Source organism: Phoxinus phoxinus, assembly GCF_949152265.1.
Source record: "Phoxinus phoxinus genome assembly, chromosome: 21".
In the NCBI taxonomy this organism is placed as follows: domain Eukaryota; kingdom Metazoa; phylum Chordata; class Actinopteri; order Cypriniformes; family Leuciscidae; genus Phoxinus; species Phoxinus phoxinus.
The window spans coordinates 13,543,543-13,562,749 of NC_136896.1; the positions used below are offsets into that span (position 1 = coordinate 13,543,543).

General features: G+C 38.7%; 1 protein-coding gene across 3 annotated transcripts; it reads left to right on the top strand.

The window, feature by feature from the left end:
* Window positions 1-1,463: 1,463 nt before the first annotated feature.
* socs5a (suppressor of cytokine signaling 5a) lies at window positions 1,464-18,172 on the top strand. Of its 3 annotated transcripts, none has more exons than XM_079595308.1 (2): window positions 1,464-1,874; window positions 12,978-18,172. In XM_079595308.1, the coding sequence occupies exon 2, from the start codon at window positions 12,997-12,999 to the stop codon at window positions 14,581-14,583; it is 1,587 nt and encodes a 528-aa protein (XP_079451434.1). In that variant the 5' UTR covers window positions 1,464-1,874; window positions 12,978-12,996; the 3' UTR covers window positions 14,584-18,172. The 3 variants fall into 3 exon arrangements, 2 of the variants coding, with proteins under 2 accessions (XP_079451434.1, XP_079451433.1); XR_013795653.1 differs by lacking the exon at window positions 12,978-18,172 and adding an exon at window positions 1,972-3,941 and having other exon boundaries at window positions 1,518-1,874; XM_079595307.1 differs by having other exon boundaries at window positions 1,526-1,652.
* The last annotated feature ends 1,035 nt before the right edge of the window (window positions 18,173-19,207 follow it).

Consider the following 19,207-nt stretch of genomic DNA (forward strand, 5'->3'; position numbering starts at 1 on the left):
TGTGAATATTGCTGACTTGGACTTTCTAAAGTCGCATGCTTCTATAATCCACAAAAAAGCCATATGAATATCAAAGCCGCACATGCTGAGTATGAGTATAGGCCTACTGTAAGGAGATGAAAATGAGGTTTTTAGAGTCCAAGCACACATGAACTTTACTGTAGGCCAGCAGTTGACACTGGTTTACAGAGGGATTTTAAAGAACAGCCTGCCTTTGTCACTCAACATAAACCCATGTCACATGACTGAATGAACGGAACCAGGGATAAAGGGAGACTCGCTCACATGATAGTCAAGACTGTTTAATTTTCTCTCATACTCTTACCAGAGCAGTCAAAGAATTGTCAACTTTTTCAGTTTTTTTCCACAAAGTAGAGAACAGATTTCATTACGCCTACATACACAAAATCCAATCAATCTATACATTGGTTCAACGTAGTGAAGCCTATCACGACGACGTAGAACCAATGTAGAATGATTTCAAAAGTAATCTTTCAATTTTGTTTCGGATTTCTTTCTATGCAATATGGTGTCAATGTGGTTGCTCGTGTCTCTAGTCAAGTTACATAATCGCCCTACATAAAGAATAAAAATACGTTATGCAAGTTAGCCTACGATCCGATCGCAAGTATATCTGTCAGCAGACAGTTAATTTGTGTTTATAATTTCAACTCAAACAACCAGCTACATCCTGAGGCTGTCTGTCGCCCATCACAGCTAGCCTACTGTCTGACTGTGTCTGGGCTCAGTGGGCTGGATTTAGTAATGTATGAATCCTGTACGACTCGAGTCACTCTTTTGAATCGGATCTCTTTTTATGCATCTGTTGAACCGGTTCACAGCTGTCTCGACGATTCACAACTCAAATTGTTCGGGCATGCCTGATTCGCAGGCTAAACCGAAAACGAATCAGATAAGCTTTACTGTCTGGATTAAGTAGACAAAGTGAACCGCGTATTTGATGAGGCGAAAAGTAAATTAGCCTACTTTAATAACCGAAATGCAGGCATGTTACAAATTAAACGACCTAAAACATATCTTCATTGTAGTTTTATCAGCATGAGCATATGAAACCGTTTTAGACGCAAGTATTTTATTAAAACGTGCAAAACCTGTAAAAACGTGAATTAATTTTAGTAGGCCTACGTAGTAAATTATAATTATATTAGCTAAATCGTGGATGCAACAAACTGAACTGAAATACAATATTACTAGTTAAAAGTTAAAAGTAGGCTATATAATTATTTGTTGTTTTCTTATGCAATTAATAATAACCCGTAAACACGAAACACTAAACTGCAAAACGTCCACGTATTGGCGTAACGTTAATCCCCCTATGGTAATCACGTGAAAGAACGACTGAATCATTTTGAGCCGATTCTTTTAAACAAATTGTTCAAAAGAACCGATTTACGGAATTGAGTCTGACATCCCTTCACTAGCTGGAATTCGAGCGGGGAAGTGACGCTTCTCCCACAGTCTTTCCCCATCCGTATCCGCCGGAACATTAACTTCGCGCAATTGGAGTCCCTTGATGTCAGTCAACAGCAGCTTTGCCACCACCTCTCCTGATTCTCTTTTCTGCTGCACTTGGCCACCATATCGGCCGTCAGGGAAAGAAATGCCATCGGGATGAGGAGATCGTAGGCCATGTAAATACAAAGTATAAAATGTTAACGATTTAATCGACACATCGATGTGCCGTTTGCTTTTCGAATATCGCAGTTATGGTCCCAATAGTCTCCCGTCCGTGTGTTTTATCCACCACCGTCTCTAGCCTCGGGAAAATGTACCCGACTATTCTTGGTAGCATTTTTTTCGCAAACAAAAGAAGACACCCGAAAAAGCAATAAAAGAGCACGACAGAAGGATCGGTGAGTTCACCTCTCCGTGTGTTGTAAATGCGTATCGATTATTATATGTTATCGCGCATGTTCGATGGCTTTTTAACTAGTTTTTTTTTTTTTTCAGTCGGCCCCCTTTTCTAATGTCCGACGCCGGTTGAACTACCAGGAGGAATGTATAGAGACATTTAAAATGTCGTACATCGAGTTATTAAGCACAGACTTGGATTAATATAATTCATGATGTACAGTACAGTTAGTTCTAATATCTGGTAAAGTGTAGAGAGGATCATGAAGGCTTAACGTCGTTATAGAAAAATACCGCTATTTCAATGCCTGGATTGACTAACGTTACTATACCAACTTAGACTCGCTGCAATGTTATTGCAAAGGCCTATAATTTTTGTCACGAAGGTTTAATGCACACCAGTGAATAAAATATGACCTCTAATTATTTGAATGGGCCTAATGTTAAAGCACATAAAAGTATTTAGTTTTATCTGAGGTGTATCCCCATGACATCCCATGAAATTACATGACATGTCAAACAATAGAAATGCTTGGCCATTGAGTAAAACCAACCTGAATTCAGTTCTATGGTATGAGTATTAATGTTAACAAGATAAACCTTTTATGTGGTAAAGGTCGTTTTTAACACATTTCTTACATGTAACTATTATAAATTGTATAAATTGGACACCAATACACCAAGCATGCATTTTATTACCATCATGACCATTGTCCGAAATTACCTTTGTTTAATGGCAATATATTACCTTTATTGGGGCAACATATTTTATTTCTAACCATGTAAAATGTTCTTCCTTTGTCAAAAACATCCAATTGAATCTGTTACAATTATGGCCATTGTGTGAATCAAGTCATGAAATTAAATATGAGATCCATACAAGATATAAGACATTGAACACTAGAATATGCTTATGAGACAGATATATGACAGCTGCAGGTCACAACAGTGTCTGCGGAGAAACAAAACCCATACTAAATCTATTAATAGAAACTCATAGAATATGTATTATAAAATATGTCAAATGTTAGATGACCGATATATTTATTATGTCCCCCACATATTAATATCTGGGATATTTTTCTAACTTCCGGAGGCAATTTGCCCTGTCTAATTTCTGAATCTGGTCAGCATGTATGTTCAAACGAGTAAAAGCATTGATCCAAATGTATTTAAGTTTGAAATGTTACTCAATATAGGCTTAATGCCTATCTATCCCAAAAAGGGAGTTGTGGGCCATTGTTGCATAAGATACACAGTGGTGTAACCTCAGCTGGCCCATAAAACCTCCTTTAAAACTACAGATTTACAAAGGTCTGTATTTCAGAGGTCTGGTTTCCAAAAAGTGTGGTTTGTGGAGATTTGGGATGCCTGGGAACATTTTCTGTGTCTGCAAACTTCCTGACACAGTGCTAAAGATTGTGGGTTCATTCTGAAAACAAGCGTTTGAAATATAATCTAGCTCAGGGTATCACAGATACATTCTCTTGACACGCAAGACAATTAGTCGAGAGTGAGAGACTGCAAACTGCTGCTTGCATATTTCCGTGTGCAGAGGTTAATGCCTGCCCAGATATTTTAGTTGTCTTGAGCAGGGATTATACATTGTAACAGACGTTTCCTAGAAAGCTGCCTCGCTACACTTTAAGTACATCAGTGCCACTGTAGTCCTACAATAAGCCCTCATTTTTAATATTAATGCATTAGCTAACACAAACTAGTTTTAAAGTCTCTTCAAGTCTGTTCACCTAGGCTGCATTTATTTGATCAAAAATACAGTAAAACTAATATTGGAAATATTACAATAAAAAACTGTTCAGAAATCATGCTGATTTTTGGGCTCAAGAAACGTTTCTTATTATTATCAGTGTTGAAAACAGTTGTGCTGCTTGATGTTTTTGCGAAAATCATGGCAAATTTTTTTCAGTGTTGTTTGATGAATAGAAAGTTAAAAAGAACAGCGTTTATTTGAAATATAAATCTTTTGTAACATAAAAAATGTCTCTTTAGTTGATCTTTTGATTATTTTACTGCATCCTTGCTGAATAACCGTATTAATAACTTTCCACAAAAAAAAATCTCAAAGTCCCCATACTTTTAAACAGTTAATGCTGTTACGTTTGATATTGATACAAAAATGCATGGGTTTCCTATTATTAATGGTTTTTAGCTTGTATTGTTCCTAGCGTTTAAACTACTGGTGTAGTGTTGAAACGAAGTGCCACATTTTTCATAGAGCACCTAAAGTAAAACATACCAGTGCAGTGGCTCTATATCTATCTTATCTATTGTGCAAGAAAGAACAATCCACTCTGTCTGTCTGCCATTCTGTTCGTGGATGTTATCATAAACTCTCAGTAGGACTTTTACACTTAATGTACTACTCGAATTTTACTTTGCATAATATAAATGCTTATTTCATGTGTTTTCTCGTACCGTCAGAGAAGGGCTTACTATACATAAAGTAGTTTCCGCAGCTACTGAAGGTGTATGTGGTCGATAGGGGCTCTTTCCCGATCTCTTGTGGTTCTCAGACTTTTATCAGAAGAGCTCAGGCATGAATTTTAGCGTGGATATTTTTTCTCAAATGACTGTAGAGTCTGTCCGGCATGAGGACGAAGCGGGCTGCTCTGGACTGCCTCCTCTTCTGGCGCTTGGGTGCTAGAGATGTCTGGTGTAGAATTTGGCTGCAGTATCAGGTGAAGGGCGGTGAGACCTGGGAGGGGGGACAGAGGGGGCTGGGCCCACGCTACCAGGAAGCAGAAGCTCTGGGCAAGGCTTGTTAGCGTTCTTGGTAGCAGAAACCCAAGCTGAGCAGAGAATAGCATAGTATTTAACAGGCTGGTGTTTTGTGATCTGGTGCCAGGATTCATCCGCAGACGCTCCTGTTGCATCTGGTCAGTGGTAGAACAAGGGGAACAGAAGAACAGATCCACTAATCCACTAATACGCTCTAACTGGTTAAAGCAGAAGCGGTTGCGGAGTGTCCTGTAAGCTGCAGAGTAATGAGGATTTAAACGGGTATAGGTACAGAGGTACTTAGAAATGTTGTTAATACATTTATGCTGTTTTAAATAACATTTTAAAGTTAAATGCATCAATATTGTGCCTTTTGAGAGTTCAAATTGAGAAGGTTCAACCTTTGTTCAGTGTCGATTTTGTAAAAAGTCTTTGCATTGACTTGTACCTGGACTTTAAAGTGTACTCAAACCTCTTTTTAGTTGTGATATACTGCCTTAGTCTATTTACATTACATTCACTCTGGTGTTTTAGGAAGCCAAATAATTAGACTATAATTAATAATGATAATACTTTTATATTATTATCCCCAATACATTCATATATATTTTAAAACAAATGCACTGTACAAAAATGTAAATTAATGTTTATTAAGTATAATATTTTACATTATTACAATACAATACTTTTGTCCTAATTTTCTTCACTTGCAAGAGATACAGCCTTGAGGTTTTATTTTGGTGGGAAAATGCAGTTGAGCTTTTATTTTGGTGGTCCACAAAAATATTAGATATGTGAAAATAATAGTGGCCGTTATATTCCCAAATGCATATAAAACTCAATGGCACAAAACACAAGGTTAGAGTTTTTTGTTATGTGAAGTGTAAAACTTATCAGTTCATTATACAACTGTGTGGGCCGATTAGTCTGTGGCAGCCCTCCAGAGTCTAGGTAATTAATTGGAAACATAATTCTACTTTTATGCAGTTTGAATCAGCAATCCAGCTATATCCTGATTTAAACTGCATTTGAGGAGTAGAAAAGAAGAATTGAGTAGCTAAATGTACAATTTTAAAAAGCTAGGCTATTCATAGTATTTCTGTACTTTCTCACAAACTTCCATCTCATTGTTCAATTACTGCAGTGTATGTGAGTGTAAGGCTGAAGTTTAAAATGTACTTTGTAAGTGTATAGGCAAAATTACTAAAACTAAAACTGGCTTAGTGGTTTGCTGAATATTATGTAATAGTTCAGATTTATTTTAATTTTAATCTGTAGTCATTGGTTCAGTGTATGGTTATAGAAGTATGGAGGGTGGAATCAATTGTTAGTTGTTGTTTTGTTTTTTTGCTTGTAATTTAATTAAATGCATAAAATGGCAAATCTAATTTGATGTCCTAAAAAGCTAGACTTCCATTAAGAACATTAATATATATATATATATATATATATATATATATATATATATATATATTATAATATATAATACTTAAGAGATTTTTAGATGGAAATATATTGTCAAGAAAATGTAAGAAAATTGAATGTGTTATTTACAGTGGGGTCCAAAAGCATTCTTATTTAGACCTGGGAACAAAGTTTCAGGATTTTTAATAGCTTACTTAAGAAATCAAATTTGTGACATTGATAATGTGAACTCCTTTATAAAGATAGTCAGATGTTCTTCCACTGAAGCACAAGATACTCTTTGGCTCAATCTGAAATCATGCTGGGGAGCGTGATCATCAGTTTGACAGACTTGTGGAGTTCATCCAGCTTAAGTACTGCTCTCATTGAAGTAAAAGGAGTCAATCCGAATACTGTGACTTTTAGTATTAGTATTAGACTTAAGTAATGGAATCATTTGTGTTCAATTAGAAGCATTTTCCACTGTAAACCTGAATGAGTTGGCAAAAACTAAAAAAAATTTAGGTAATCAGTTACCTCAATTTTTAAGTTATGAAATTCAAAGTTTAGGCAGAACTAGCAGATTTTTATGTTGTACTCATAGATTTTAATTTATCTTAACTTAAGTTATTTGAGTAAGCTAACTCAGACATTTAACTTAATATTATCATGTAATCTCAACTTAAATATTTTTAGTAGTGGACACATAACTAGCTATAATTAGTTTAATCAGTAACTGCTACCTTGCTAATTGGTAACACAATGCCTTGATTAGCATAGCAATTGCTGAATGGGGCAATATAGAACATTTTACAAATACCCATTCTCAAATCAAGCTAATGCTCCACTTGTCCACTTGAAGGTAACCTGAGCTCTCAAAAAACTTTTCTAAATTAGCATAGCAAAACATGAAACTAAATCTCCCACTTAACATTAATCTTGCACACACACACCAAACCACACGAATTGGAAATCCCAGCCCAGTTTCAGTTAAATTTATGTTTGTATAAACTAAAAGAAGTTAATTTAAAAAAAAAAATCTAACATTGCAGATTACGGTACTTAAAATGTGTCAGTTTCGTTAACTCAAAAGAAAAAGAAAGTTCTAAATATACTAGTTAATCTGTTTGAACAAGTTTGTTTAATTTAAGTTTGCCCTACCTAAAGGGATAGTTCAGTTTAAAATGAAAATGGTGTCATCATATAATCACCCTCAAGTTGTTTCAAACCTGTATGAATTTATTTCTTCTGCTGAACACAAAGGAAGATATTTTGAAGAATGTCGGTAACCAGACAGTTAACTGTTCCCATTGACTGCCATAGTATTTTTTTTTTCCTACTATGGCAGTCAATGGGAACAGTTAACTGTTTGGTTACTGACATTCTTCAAAATATCTTCCTTTGTGTTCAGCAGAAGAAAAACTCATACAGGTTTGAAACAACTTGAGGGTGAGTATATGACAACATCATTTTCATTTTAAAGTGAACTATCCCTTTAAACTAATTAATTATATTATTATGCTGAGTGTTATGATTTACAGTGTATATGTTGCCTAAAGACTCCTGAATATCTCCTTTAGCATCTGGGCATCTCTTCTGAGCTCCATAATATTTATAAAGTCAAAATCCAAATATTAATAATTTATGTAATAAGAATGTATATACACAAGTATTTATGTTTACTCTCAACATGTCATTCAATCTTGAACTGCAAATTCTTGGGTAATCTGAAATGCACCATGGTAAACTTGGCTGTTTAGGTATGATTTCCACTTAGTTGAGGAGGAAGGGGCACTTCCTTTGCCAATATGCTGTCTAAACCTGTTTTTGGGCCAAATATTTTAAAATAGTTTTGTTTGTTTGCTCTTGAGGTGCGGTTCTGTCTCTTAGCCACACAAGGGAGCCCCACAGCCAAACGTGAGCCTCCCCTGTGTCACATGCAGAGTGAAAGAAAACATTATGGATGGAAAGTTCTGGCAACTGGTCTTTTCCCTTGTTGGGTTTCAGAATGCAGTATGTTGAAGATCTCCAGCTGGTGTGTTTTGGGAAGTGCTTGACTTAAGGTGATAGATTTGGCCTTTGAGACCAGAGTGCACTGTGACTGTAATCTACATTCACTCCGGTGTGCCTCCCAACCTGGTATGCCAAGCCAAGGTTATATAGTATCAATTTACCACAGTTCTAATCATTTCACCAGTGCTAACTTTGCTCACGCGACACTTTTTGTGCAATAGTGTTTTCAATATGTATGCAACTTTTGAATTGGTAAAAAAAAAAGACCCTTGACTTCATAGTTTCACAGAACACATCTTCATGATCTCTGTGACCCCTTTTCGTGAACTCTTCTGACCACCCTGTACCACGGTTTTACAAATGTTATGCAGTGCAAGTTCATTCTTGAAGTGGATCAAGGTTCCTGGGTTTGGGGGAAAGGGCAGGCTTGTTGGCCTCTATGTATATTATCGCCACAGCTGCGCTGACAGTACTGAATTTGATTTATGGCCATCCTTTATGCTCTCAGACTGGCTATGAAAGGGACAACGACAGGGAAACAATAGGGAAGAAGGGCAGAAAAGACAGAATAAAGATGCTGAGAAGTTAATAGGCTTTTGCTGTATGCACTAATTTGTTTTACTGACATTGAGCAGCAGGTTTTTGCAGATGCTGTTTGAGCCAAAATGTCAACATGTCCAGTACTAAGAAACATGAATGAGGGTGAGGGTTTAAAAGTACAGGGGTATTATGACTCTCTTTCTTCTTTTAAATATAGCTTGTAAATCATCTAGTTGTAAGAAATGAAAACGTATAAATTATGTTTATAATTATAGCCATTTTCTGTAATTAATGTACAACTAAATCGTTAGGGGCCAGCGGGCCACTAAGGGCAAGCTCACACTACAGGATTGTAAGACAACAAGGTTTCTTGTTGGGATGAACCGAAATAAATTCTGGGCCGAAACCAAAAATTCAGGACACACTTGGCTGAAAACTGAAAAAAATAATAATACAAGTACTGAAAATGCATTTTAAAATGTAATTAAATAAAAAAAAAGCTTATTTAAAAATCAATGCTCAAATAGCGAAGACTTGTTTGTACAAACATTTTAATTGCTCATAAGGCAGTGTTTATATATTTTTTTTATATAAACAGATTTGTTTCTACTCTAGTTTGTTTTCATGAGTGATTTATTCAAACATACATTAAATAATGAAGACATCCCTAACAGGTCAAGTAAAATATCATGAAAATGTAATACAATGCATATATTTAGCAAAAATCTCTTTTCTAGAGATTTTTTTTTCACAATTTTGACAATTGTATTTACATGGCAAAATTATAAGGACTATCTGTTTCTATTGAAATATATAAATATCAACTTACGTTTACCTTTTAGGCAAAATTGCATACATAACTCTTATATGAAAAGTAGGCCTATTTTATACACTTTTGCTTTTTATGGATATTTGTATATATTTATTCTAAAACAAGACAAGGATACTAAATGATTTTTAGCAATGTTATGTGACTGCACAAATGGGATTTATAGTCCGTAATTTATATTTTCCTAATGTCTTGTACCGTTAAACATGGTATTACGTGGATCGGAATAGGCATATGGAAATTATATGCACATGAGGACATGCATAGTAAAACTAGGCGTTGTAGGTGACATAGGCCTATGGTTATTTCGGGGAAAAGACGAGGTGGAAATGCATGTACGCACATCTTCCGCTGACTGGGCTTTATATGGGGAATTTTGTTTTGTACACTTTTGTGTGTACTCGCACTTTTAGGAAGAAATCTACGTAAAGTTTTATGCATGAGGCCACTGGTCTTTCTTGACTGGTAATAGAAAATATAGTCCTGACTGGGACTTGATGGATTTGAGTCCAAGTCCGATAAAGACTGAACTCGGACAGAGACCAAGACCATATTTTTAGCAGCGTTTGGATTTATCGTCCAGGTTTATCTGGACTGGAGTACAACAACACTACAAAACAAGCCTTTGTCAAGCCTTAAAACACATTCTTTAATTTAACTAGAGAAGCAAAGTGTCAAAAATCTTACAGAATTTTTCAATTTCAAGTATTTAACTTTACCTGCATTCTGCTTCCTGTTTGCTTCCTCAATTCAAATGCAGTTCTAAATCTTGCACAACTTTGTCTGCACTTCCTAGCCCTGATCAATATCAGAATCCATGCTGACAGAAAATCGATGACTGGTATCAGTCATAATTGGTCCAACTCAAATATGTAGTGCATTTACACGACACCCAGCAGCCTGTAAACACGACACCTCTCTTCTTCCTCTCCACCACCATCTGAGAGAAGGTGAATAATACACTGTAGCTTTCTCCCACATGACCTACATTCTGTTGTTCTTTTTATCAGGAGACTTGATGAACTATCATTAATTATTTATTGAAGTTTTTCTCTCTCGTTCAGTATTCTCTTGTTGTGACATATTTTGCGTTAAATAATTTAAACTCTTGTTTTTTGTGTGTGGGGGGGGGGGGGGGGGTTAAATCACTCTCGGCTTTCTTCTTCCATAGAAAGACTTGCACTTGGTTTTTACAGCTTGCTTTGTGTTCATTGGTGGAAAGTTCATCCTGTTTTCATCCAGAGTACATGTGCTCAATAAAGAAGCTAGTTTTTCTGAGCACAAACAATCCTTAAACTCATGCTTTACCTGGAGGTGATTCACTACTGACTTTTTGATGGCTCCCATTTGGCCTGTTCTGACATTGGTCCGGTCTATTTTATTTTAACATGGTCTAACAATTGTTATTTTACAATTGCTAGTAGTGGATGAACAGTTAATGAATGATCCCAAATACAAATTCATGCGGATGTTCGGCTTCTTTTTTATTTTTTAAAAATATTATTAAAGCCAAATCAAAAGTTCTTTAGTGGCTACATAATGATTAAAGAAGATATGATTTGCAGAGCTCATCCAAAAACTCTGTTCATTAACTGGTTAGTGCTTTGCTATGGCAGGTCAGAAAAAGACAGGCCCAGACCAGCATTGTAACTCAGCCCACGGCAGCATGTTGACTGGGAGCAGTTCCATGAGTTCATTTTTAGCGCTGGCCTTGAGTCTTAGTGGGTCTGCCTGGCAACACTTTAATCACTTAGGCCCTGTTTACACCTGGTATTAACATCCGTCTCGAGTGATCTGGTTCCAAGTGGTCATCTAAAGGATAATTCCGGTATTTAACACCTTGAGTCTATATTGTAGTATTGTAGTTGACTATAAAAGAATTGGCCATGGACCCATTTAACATTGGAGTCAATGGGCATGTCCGAAAATGTCATTAAAACAACCTTTAACATTAGTTTTCAAAACTGTGCAACTCACCGAGTGATTAGTGATGTTAGTTGATGTTCCAGAAACAAAAAGTGTTGCGAAATACAGTTTCTGTCGTGTTTTATTCGTCATTTTGTAAAATCCCATTGAATTCTGTTGAAGGACTGAGTGCTTGTTAATATAAATGCGCTACCGGAAACGGAAAGGGGGCTGTTTACATTTGGTCGATGTAGTCTTTTTGCTCGCTTCCGTTTCTCATAAGGCTAGCGAGCAGTTAACTTTACCGCAGTTTGACCGCACAAATTCTACCATATTGAAAGATGTGACCACTGACTGACCAGTGCAATATGAAGTTGAACTCAACTGTGACCGTGAGTGTCCCGCGAGACCTAAACATCGGTTATCGCCATCAAGTGGTCGTGAGTGTGCTAACGCTTCAGATTCAAATATTGAGCCGAAGTTACACGGTTGTGAAGTGTCTGAAAAAATAGTTCCACTATAGCAAAATAAACGGATTGGAATCATATTGCGACGATATATTGTTTATAATCATCAATGAACACCACTAACCACTCGGTGAGTTTAACAGTTTTGTAAACGAACATTATTGGCTGTTTTAATGACATTTTCGGACATGCCCATTGACTCCAATGTTAAATGGGTCTATGGCCAATTCTATTATAGTCAAAAACTCGAGAGAGGAACCATTGTCAAAAAAATGTTGTCCACCACTCTTGTTCATCCAAAACAAACTACAATATAGACTCAAGGTGTTAAATACCGGAATTCTCCTTTAACCAAGAAAGATAGCTGTATACACCTGGAATTGACGTGCGTCTGCTGTGGCAATTTGTGATTGCATCTCTTATAGAGTGAATGTCACTGCATGTTGATAAAGCACATCAAATATAAACATTTTAGTTGTAATGAGTAAAAGTTTCACTTGATCTCTGCTTATTGCTGTTTGAGTATGCTAATATCTTATTTCTTATTTATATTAACTGATATTTAATGATGCATGTTTCACATGATCTCTGTAACTGCATGAAGTATGCATAAAATAGTACGTGATGTCTTCTGATTTGTATATGTTTGGGCTTTTCCAGTTTTGTGTATTCAACATATTTTTAATTCCACTGAAGATGAGACCAAAAAGACACATCATTGCCATCCTCATGCATATACTTTTACACACACACAGACACAGGCAGGCAATAAAGACATTATATGCTATTATTTTAGGACAATAGTTTTTTACATTACGTTTTTATGTTGATAAATTGTTTTATACTGGTAAATCTTTTATATTTTGGACATTTAAATTAATAAATATTTTGACACTTTTAAAATGTTGGAAAATTTGTTGTTAAAAACATGGTTTATTCAGTTAGACTGTTTGTTCTTTTTGCATATAATTGTCAATTAATGCAAACTCTTTTTTTTTTTGACATGTAACACCTATATTTAGCATTATGAACTTGTGATTGGATTACCCAAGATCGATGTGTAAACTGTGTCTTAGTCACTTAAGCCTTTGATATCTCACAGTCCCTCACACCCACATGCACACTCTTGTGTTTTTTGTAACTAGATGGTTTCCATCTCATTGGTTTTTGTCATCATGTGCTAATGGAAGTCTGACTTTTTGTTCCAGGTCCAGGTGCCCCCACCTCATGGAGAAGGTTGGCAAGGTGTGGAGCAACCTGAAGAGGGGATGTCAATCTCTGCTCCACACAGATGGGGGTTCTCGCGTTGAAATGACACCACAGCTTCAACAGCAAACAGACATGGTATGCCACGTTGTGGACAAGGCCCAGGGAGACAGCACACTTGAGGCCGCCAGTCCCTCTAGCAGTGTGGCAGCACTCCCACAAGTGCCATGGAGGACCAGCGGAAGTGTGTCACGACGGGGCCATAACTGTGTAGCGGATGTACCCCAGATACTAGAGATCACAGTCGAGCAGGATACTGAAGATGCTCGTGCTCCCCTTGGAGCCCGCAGAGATTCTTATTCACGTCATGCACCTTGGAGTGGAAAGAAGAGACACTCGTGTTCCACTAAGGCCCAGAGTTCTCTGGAGACCACAGATTGTCGATCGAGCCGGTCTCGGCGCAGACATGGGACTGGTAGCAGCCGTGAGGAGTTGGAGTCGGGAGCAGCACGCTCACTACGCCAGCAGATCCATGATACAGTGGGCCTGTGCCTCCCATTGCGAGCATCCTCTCGAAACACTCACCTTCCTCCACCCAAGCGTAAGATACAAATTACGGAGCTGATGCTGGAGACGTGCCCCTTTGCACCAGGATCAGATCTGGCCCGAAAATGGCACCTCATTAAACAGCACACTGCACCGGTCACAGTGACAGCAGTTGATTCGTCCTCGGATGCCCCTGGTGCTGCCTGTGCATCACCGGAAGATGAGGAGGAGCGCTTGCGAGAAAGAAGGCGACTCAGCATCGAGGAGGGTGTGGACCCACCTCCAGATGCCCAGATCCACTCAGTGGAGGCCATCACAGCCCCCCTAGCTTCTCTTTATAAGCTGGGACCTAAGCTGGCCCCTGGAATCGGTGAGGGCCTAGGTGACAGCCAGGGGGCAACAGCAGCTAACTGTGACTCTGAGGACGACGACACCACCACTCTTTGCTTGCAAGCTCGCAGGCCCAAGCAGCGGCACACTTCAGCTGAGGGCCACCTGAGCAGCAAGCAACCGGGGCCTTGGAAAGTGCACACCCAGATCGACTACATCCATTGCTTGGTTCCAGATCTGCTGCAGATCACAGCACTTCCCTGCTACTGGGGTGTGATGGACCGCTACGAGGCTGAAGCGCTGCTGGATGGTCGGCCCGAGGGCACCTTTCTGCTGCGAGACTCAGCTCAAGAAGACTATCTGTTTTCCGTTAGCTTCCGCCGCTACGGCCGTTCGCTGCACGCACGCATCGAGCAGTGGAATCACAACTTCAGCTTTGACGCACACGACCCCTGCGTGTTCCACGCAGCCACCGTCACAGCCCTCTTGGAGCACTACAAGGACCCTAGTGCTTGCATGTTCTTTGAGCCGTTACTCACTGTGCCTCTGCACCGGACCTTCCCATTTGGCCTGCAAAGCCTGGCTCGAGCTGCCATTTGCAATGGGATCACCTACGATGGCATCGGGGCACTGCCACTGCCCCCTGCTCTGCAGGACTACCTCAGGGAGTATCACTATAAGCAGAGGGTGCGTGTACGCTGGCTTGAGAGGGAGCCAGTCAAGGCCAAGTGAGGCAGGCCCAGATACTTCTCAGCTCTCCAACAGGAGTAGTCCATTCAGCACTTTGCAGAAGTGGAGGAATTACAATTTTTTTATTTCTTTCTGGGGGGTTGGATGTTCGGGGGTGGAGGTATGAAAGGAGGGACCTGAAACTGAACACAATATATAAGCTTCTATCATTTTTTTTTGTTTTTTTTTATCATCACACTAACAAGCAAAGAAATTACAAATACAGTGGCTCTCCAGTGTGCACATTTCACTACAGCTTATGGACTAGGATGACACAGCAGAGGTCTTGGTCAGATTTTCCCTTCTCCCTCGGTTCCCACGGCCCTGCTCTAAGGGGGATCTGCAGATGCAGCCTCCACTCTTTCACGGCTTGACTGTGGTTTTATAGCCATTTCTGTTCACCTCCCTGCCTGCCCTTAATTCCCTTGCGTTCAAATTGCATTGTTAATGTTTATTCAAAGTAATATTGTGGACAAATTCTGAGGGGAGGGGAAATGAAAGATATTGTTCAAATATTGCTTTTTCCAGCTTTTTTCATCATCTTTAGCTTTCATGGTGCTCTGTCAGTGGTTCCCATGGTAACGTTCTGTGCTCATTCCGTGGTTAGAGGCGTTCTGGAGCAGGAAATAGAAAGGCTTTCACCCTGCTCATGGAGAATGAGGCAGTGAGATCCATGAAACATGGATTGACCTTAAACTATGTATCTAGACAGATTTTGGGAATGCGCTGCAGTGAAGAGAAGGGCTCTGTAATGTTTAGCTTCCTTGCGCTTCCGGGAAGCGATAAGGATGATGGTGCACAACATGATGTGGTGTGATGTGAGAGCGCTTGGTTTTCAAAAAACATTGTTACTCACACTCTGTGTTCTGTTGCTGTCAATATGTTTTGTAATCATTAATTCCTATCACTAATTGCACAGGGGTGGGGGGGGTGACTAATTCTGTATCGTCTTTTTTTGTATTGTTGTGAATGGTCTATCAGTGCCCTTGAAGTTGGGCACTGATTAAGAGCACTTTAACTTAACTGTGCTTGTGTTAGTGGGTGCAGCAGAGGCGATACATAAACCTGCTATGCTGGGACCATTGTTGTTAGGCATAAACACCCTCCTGTATACAGGAATAAACACTCTACACTCACTTTGTTTATCCCACATTGCTCTAGACAGGACAGGACAGTAGGTTTTGAGGTGACCCCGTCAGTGCCATCAGATTTGGGTCAAGCTGACTTGCTTTGTGAGACCTGCTTGATTTAAATGATTTTAATAATTGATGAATAATCTTTAGTACATATAAGGTTAGCAGATTCTTTTTTTTTTAAGCGACTAGGAGAAAGGTTCGGGATTTTAATACATGGAGTAAAATCACATTGTTGGCCCCCTAGGCCAAGACCAGCTTATTGATCACTTTATAATCAGTCAGATCCACACTTGAATTTCTTTGAATACAATGAGGGATTCCAAATAGTAAGTATAGAGAAAAAGGACATATTTATAACTCTTGTGCTGTTTGCCCCAATTGAAAAAAAGATACGATCACTTAAGCCAGCGATTCCCGATTCCTGGGGTGGGGGGGTGCCAGGACCAAGATTGGGAACAGCTGACTTGAGCAGATACATTTAAAGCGTTAAGTACATCATGGTGCATTCAGTGGATTTGTTACTAATAGTGGTCCAATTGGAAATAAATGTTTTCCAATGACCGTTCGAGTGTCAGTGACACCATTAGACATCCTCTTCATGGGCCTGGTGCTGATGTGAGATGTATTTTGAATAGTGCTAGGGATATAACTATTGATCCCCACATCTTTCTGACTTTTCAATTGATGAGATCAGGTAGAACTGCCAAATGCAAAGCTCAGGCTCGCAACACCTTAACAGCAGGGTAGTACAGTGCAAATATAACCAGCTTTGTGTGTGTGTGTAAGTGTGTGTGTAAGTGTGTTGCACTGACTCTGACCTCAGTCAACCGTATGAGACTTCTGCTGACATGAAAAGTTTGTTATACGCTCCTCCCAGGCAACACTAATCCACAGTCTATCCTGATGCATTTAAAGTCGTCTTCCTGCACATTATCCTATCGAGTCTTTTTTTTTTTTTTTCTTGCACAAGAAAGGATGTCAGGATCATCCTGGGAAGAATTCAAAGACTTGAGGAGAGAACTTTGGGGTGACATCACTGCAACCACTGCGTGGTTTGATCTCCCTCACCACACCATCTCTTTCTGTTGGGTGTGGGTGAAATTTGTGCAATTTAGACAGAGCCTCGGCTTGTATGATGGTTGTGAAGCAGGTTTCAGGTTGACATGGCATCTGAAGGGGCCAGCTGTCCTGCTTACTGCTCAACTGTAAAAGTGTCATGCTTGGCTTCGCTCCAGACACTCCTCACTGCACTAACCCATGAAACTTGACGTGTACCTACCTATACCTGTGTACCAATTATCATCAGGGGTGGAGCATTTGCTCAGTCAAATAGGGGCGGAGAAGAGGATCATGGTGCCTCTTCTCTCCCCCCTATAGTTGTCCCTAGTTTTACTAAAGGCATAATGGATTAAAATGGATAGCTATCACACATATATAAAATTAAATATTTTTTAATATTAGTAATTTCATAAATGCAATAATCTTCTTGGGCTTGGCTATAATGGTGAAAACTGATGTGAGTTGTCTGAGAAATAGGTCTCCTTTGAAATTGTCTTCAGGTTACAATCATTCTATTCACATTACGACAACATAGGATGTTGGTGCAGTGTGTTCATGAAGGTGTGTGAGAGAAACTAGATAAATGTGACCAAAGGTTTAAGTTTGGTGAAAAATTGTCAATGTGATGGCTTTCTCACAAAAGAAAGCTGCTAAAATGTTCCAAGATAAACATTTCGAAGTAAAAAATGATCTAGGTTTAGACCCTAAAGGTGCAAATTGGCTCACTGTATGGATTAATTAACTTTCAGAAGTGCCTTTTCTTAAATACTTCACCCTTTCCTCAAGTAACCCAGCTTTAGTGGTACCCAGTCTGGTTAATTTGCATCTTGCAGCAAATTAAAGCAAAATGCAACACAAACGTATGCATTAGTTTTGAGTTTTTATACAAGTTTGTTGTTGAGTGCTGAAAGAAAAATCAAAATATCACGAAGAATTTGTGAACGAAAAGCTTTTATTCCCCCCTGTTTTAGGATCCAAGTTGTTACGGTCTGGATTTGCTGTTTATCTGTTCACCAGAACAGTAGAGTTAAATGTGATTATGAAATATTTGTAGTCCATCAGGTGTATGATTGACTCAAGTGATCGGTCAGCACATGTTAATGTGCGTAGATGGAGACTATCACAGAAGGCCACAAAGCAAGATGAAAGGTTCATGATTCTCAGATGTGATACTAAGGCTTAGATTGGCAGTGTGCGGCCTCACGATATTACCTGTCAATGGCCTAGCTGGAGAATTTCTTCTAGAAAATAATAATACTATGTTAAAATGTTAGAGAGAATGTTGCAAGCCATTTTGTGTGCAGAGCCTTGCACATTACCAACAGGAAACGTTTTCTGTTCATTGTTTGATATGTTCCTGTACACAAACTATAGGGAGATTGTGTTCAGCAATGTTTTGACAGAAATAAAAGACGTGCTGACATGTATTAAATTCAGCTGGATCTGTTTCAGATTCAATAATTCACAAGAATCACCAAGGTAACTGTGTTACCTTAAAGTTTGAATGGGCTGAAGGTGAGATTTAGGACTGGGTGCCAGGATGACAACACTTGACAATGATTACACTTAAGATGACTCTTGCGCCACCCATGACCTGCCTCCGAATTTCTGATTGGACTCTTTGGGACAAGCCCCTCAAGACACTTGCTGAAACATGCACCATGGTTCTGGAGTGACATGGATATCACGGTCTCTCACCATCTTATGTTTTAATTTTTTTTTATACACTGCCCAAGGTTTGTACTGTACGATGTAATTACTCGCACTCAATGTCCTCTCTCTTATCTTTCCTTCATTCTCTCTTATGTACAGTTAATGGTCCCTACTCCCAGGCTGTTACTAAGTTGCTCTGTTGTATTATTTTTTTGACTTTGGGTTACAGTTTGCTGTTTTTGGGGGCTCCACATGCCCCTCTTTCACCAGTAGCTGTCACTCTTGGTGCTCTTGGCTTATGCTTCATTGTCTTAATATTCAAAATAAAAGTGTTGTATGTGTAATCGGTTATCCTGTTTTCCTTTTTGCATTTAGCGCACACACCAGATTGGATCATCATTTGATGTTGAAAATTGTCTGTGAAGTTTAAATGCCACCTCAATTAAATGTTTTGATATCAGTTTTCAAGTGGTGGATATTTTTTTAGTTCTTGAAATGATATTCTGGATGCTAAATTAATCCTGAAAATTTTAACTGTTTTTGTTTAATTTTATATTACAACTTAAGTGCTAAAAATAGTCAATTGCCATTTTTAGTTGGCTTTTTGTACTTAGCCTACTAGCTTAGCCTTGTGCTAACAGGTTAAAAAAAGCACTTTTGGTTAGCTAGAAGAATTAAGATATGAAAATGTTACATTTATGATCAAACATTGAGAAAATGGCTCTTGCATGAATGCAACTAAAGGAAGTGTCAGGTTATTTTTATCTGCAGTGTGTTCT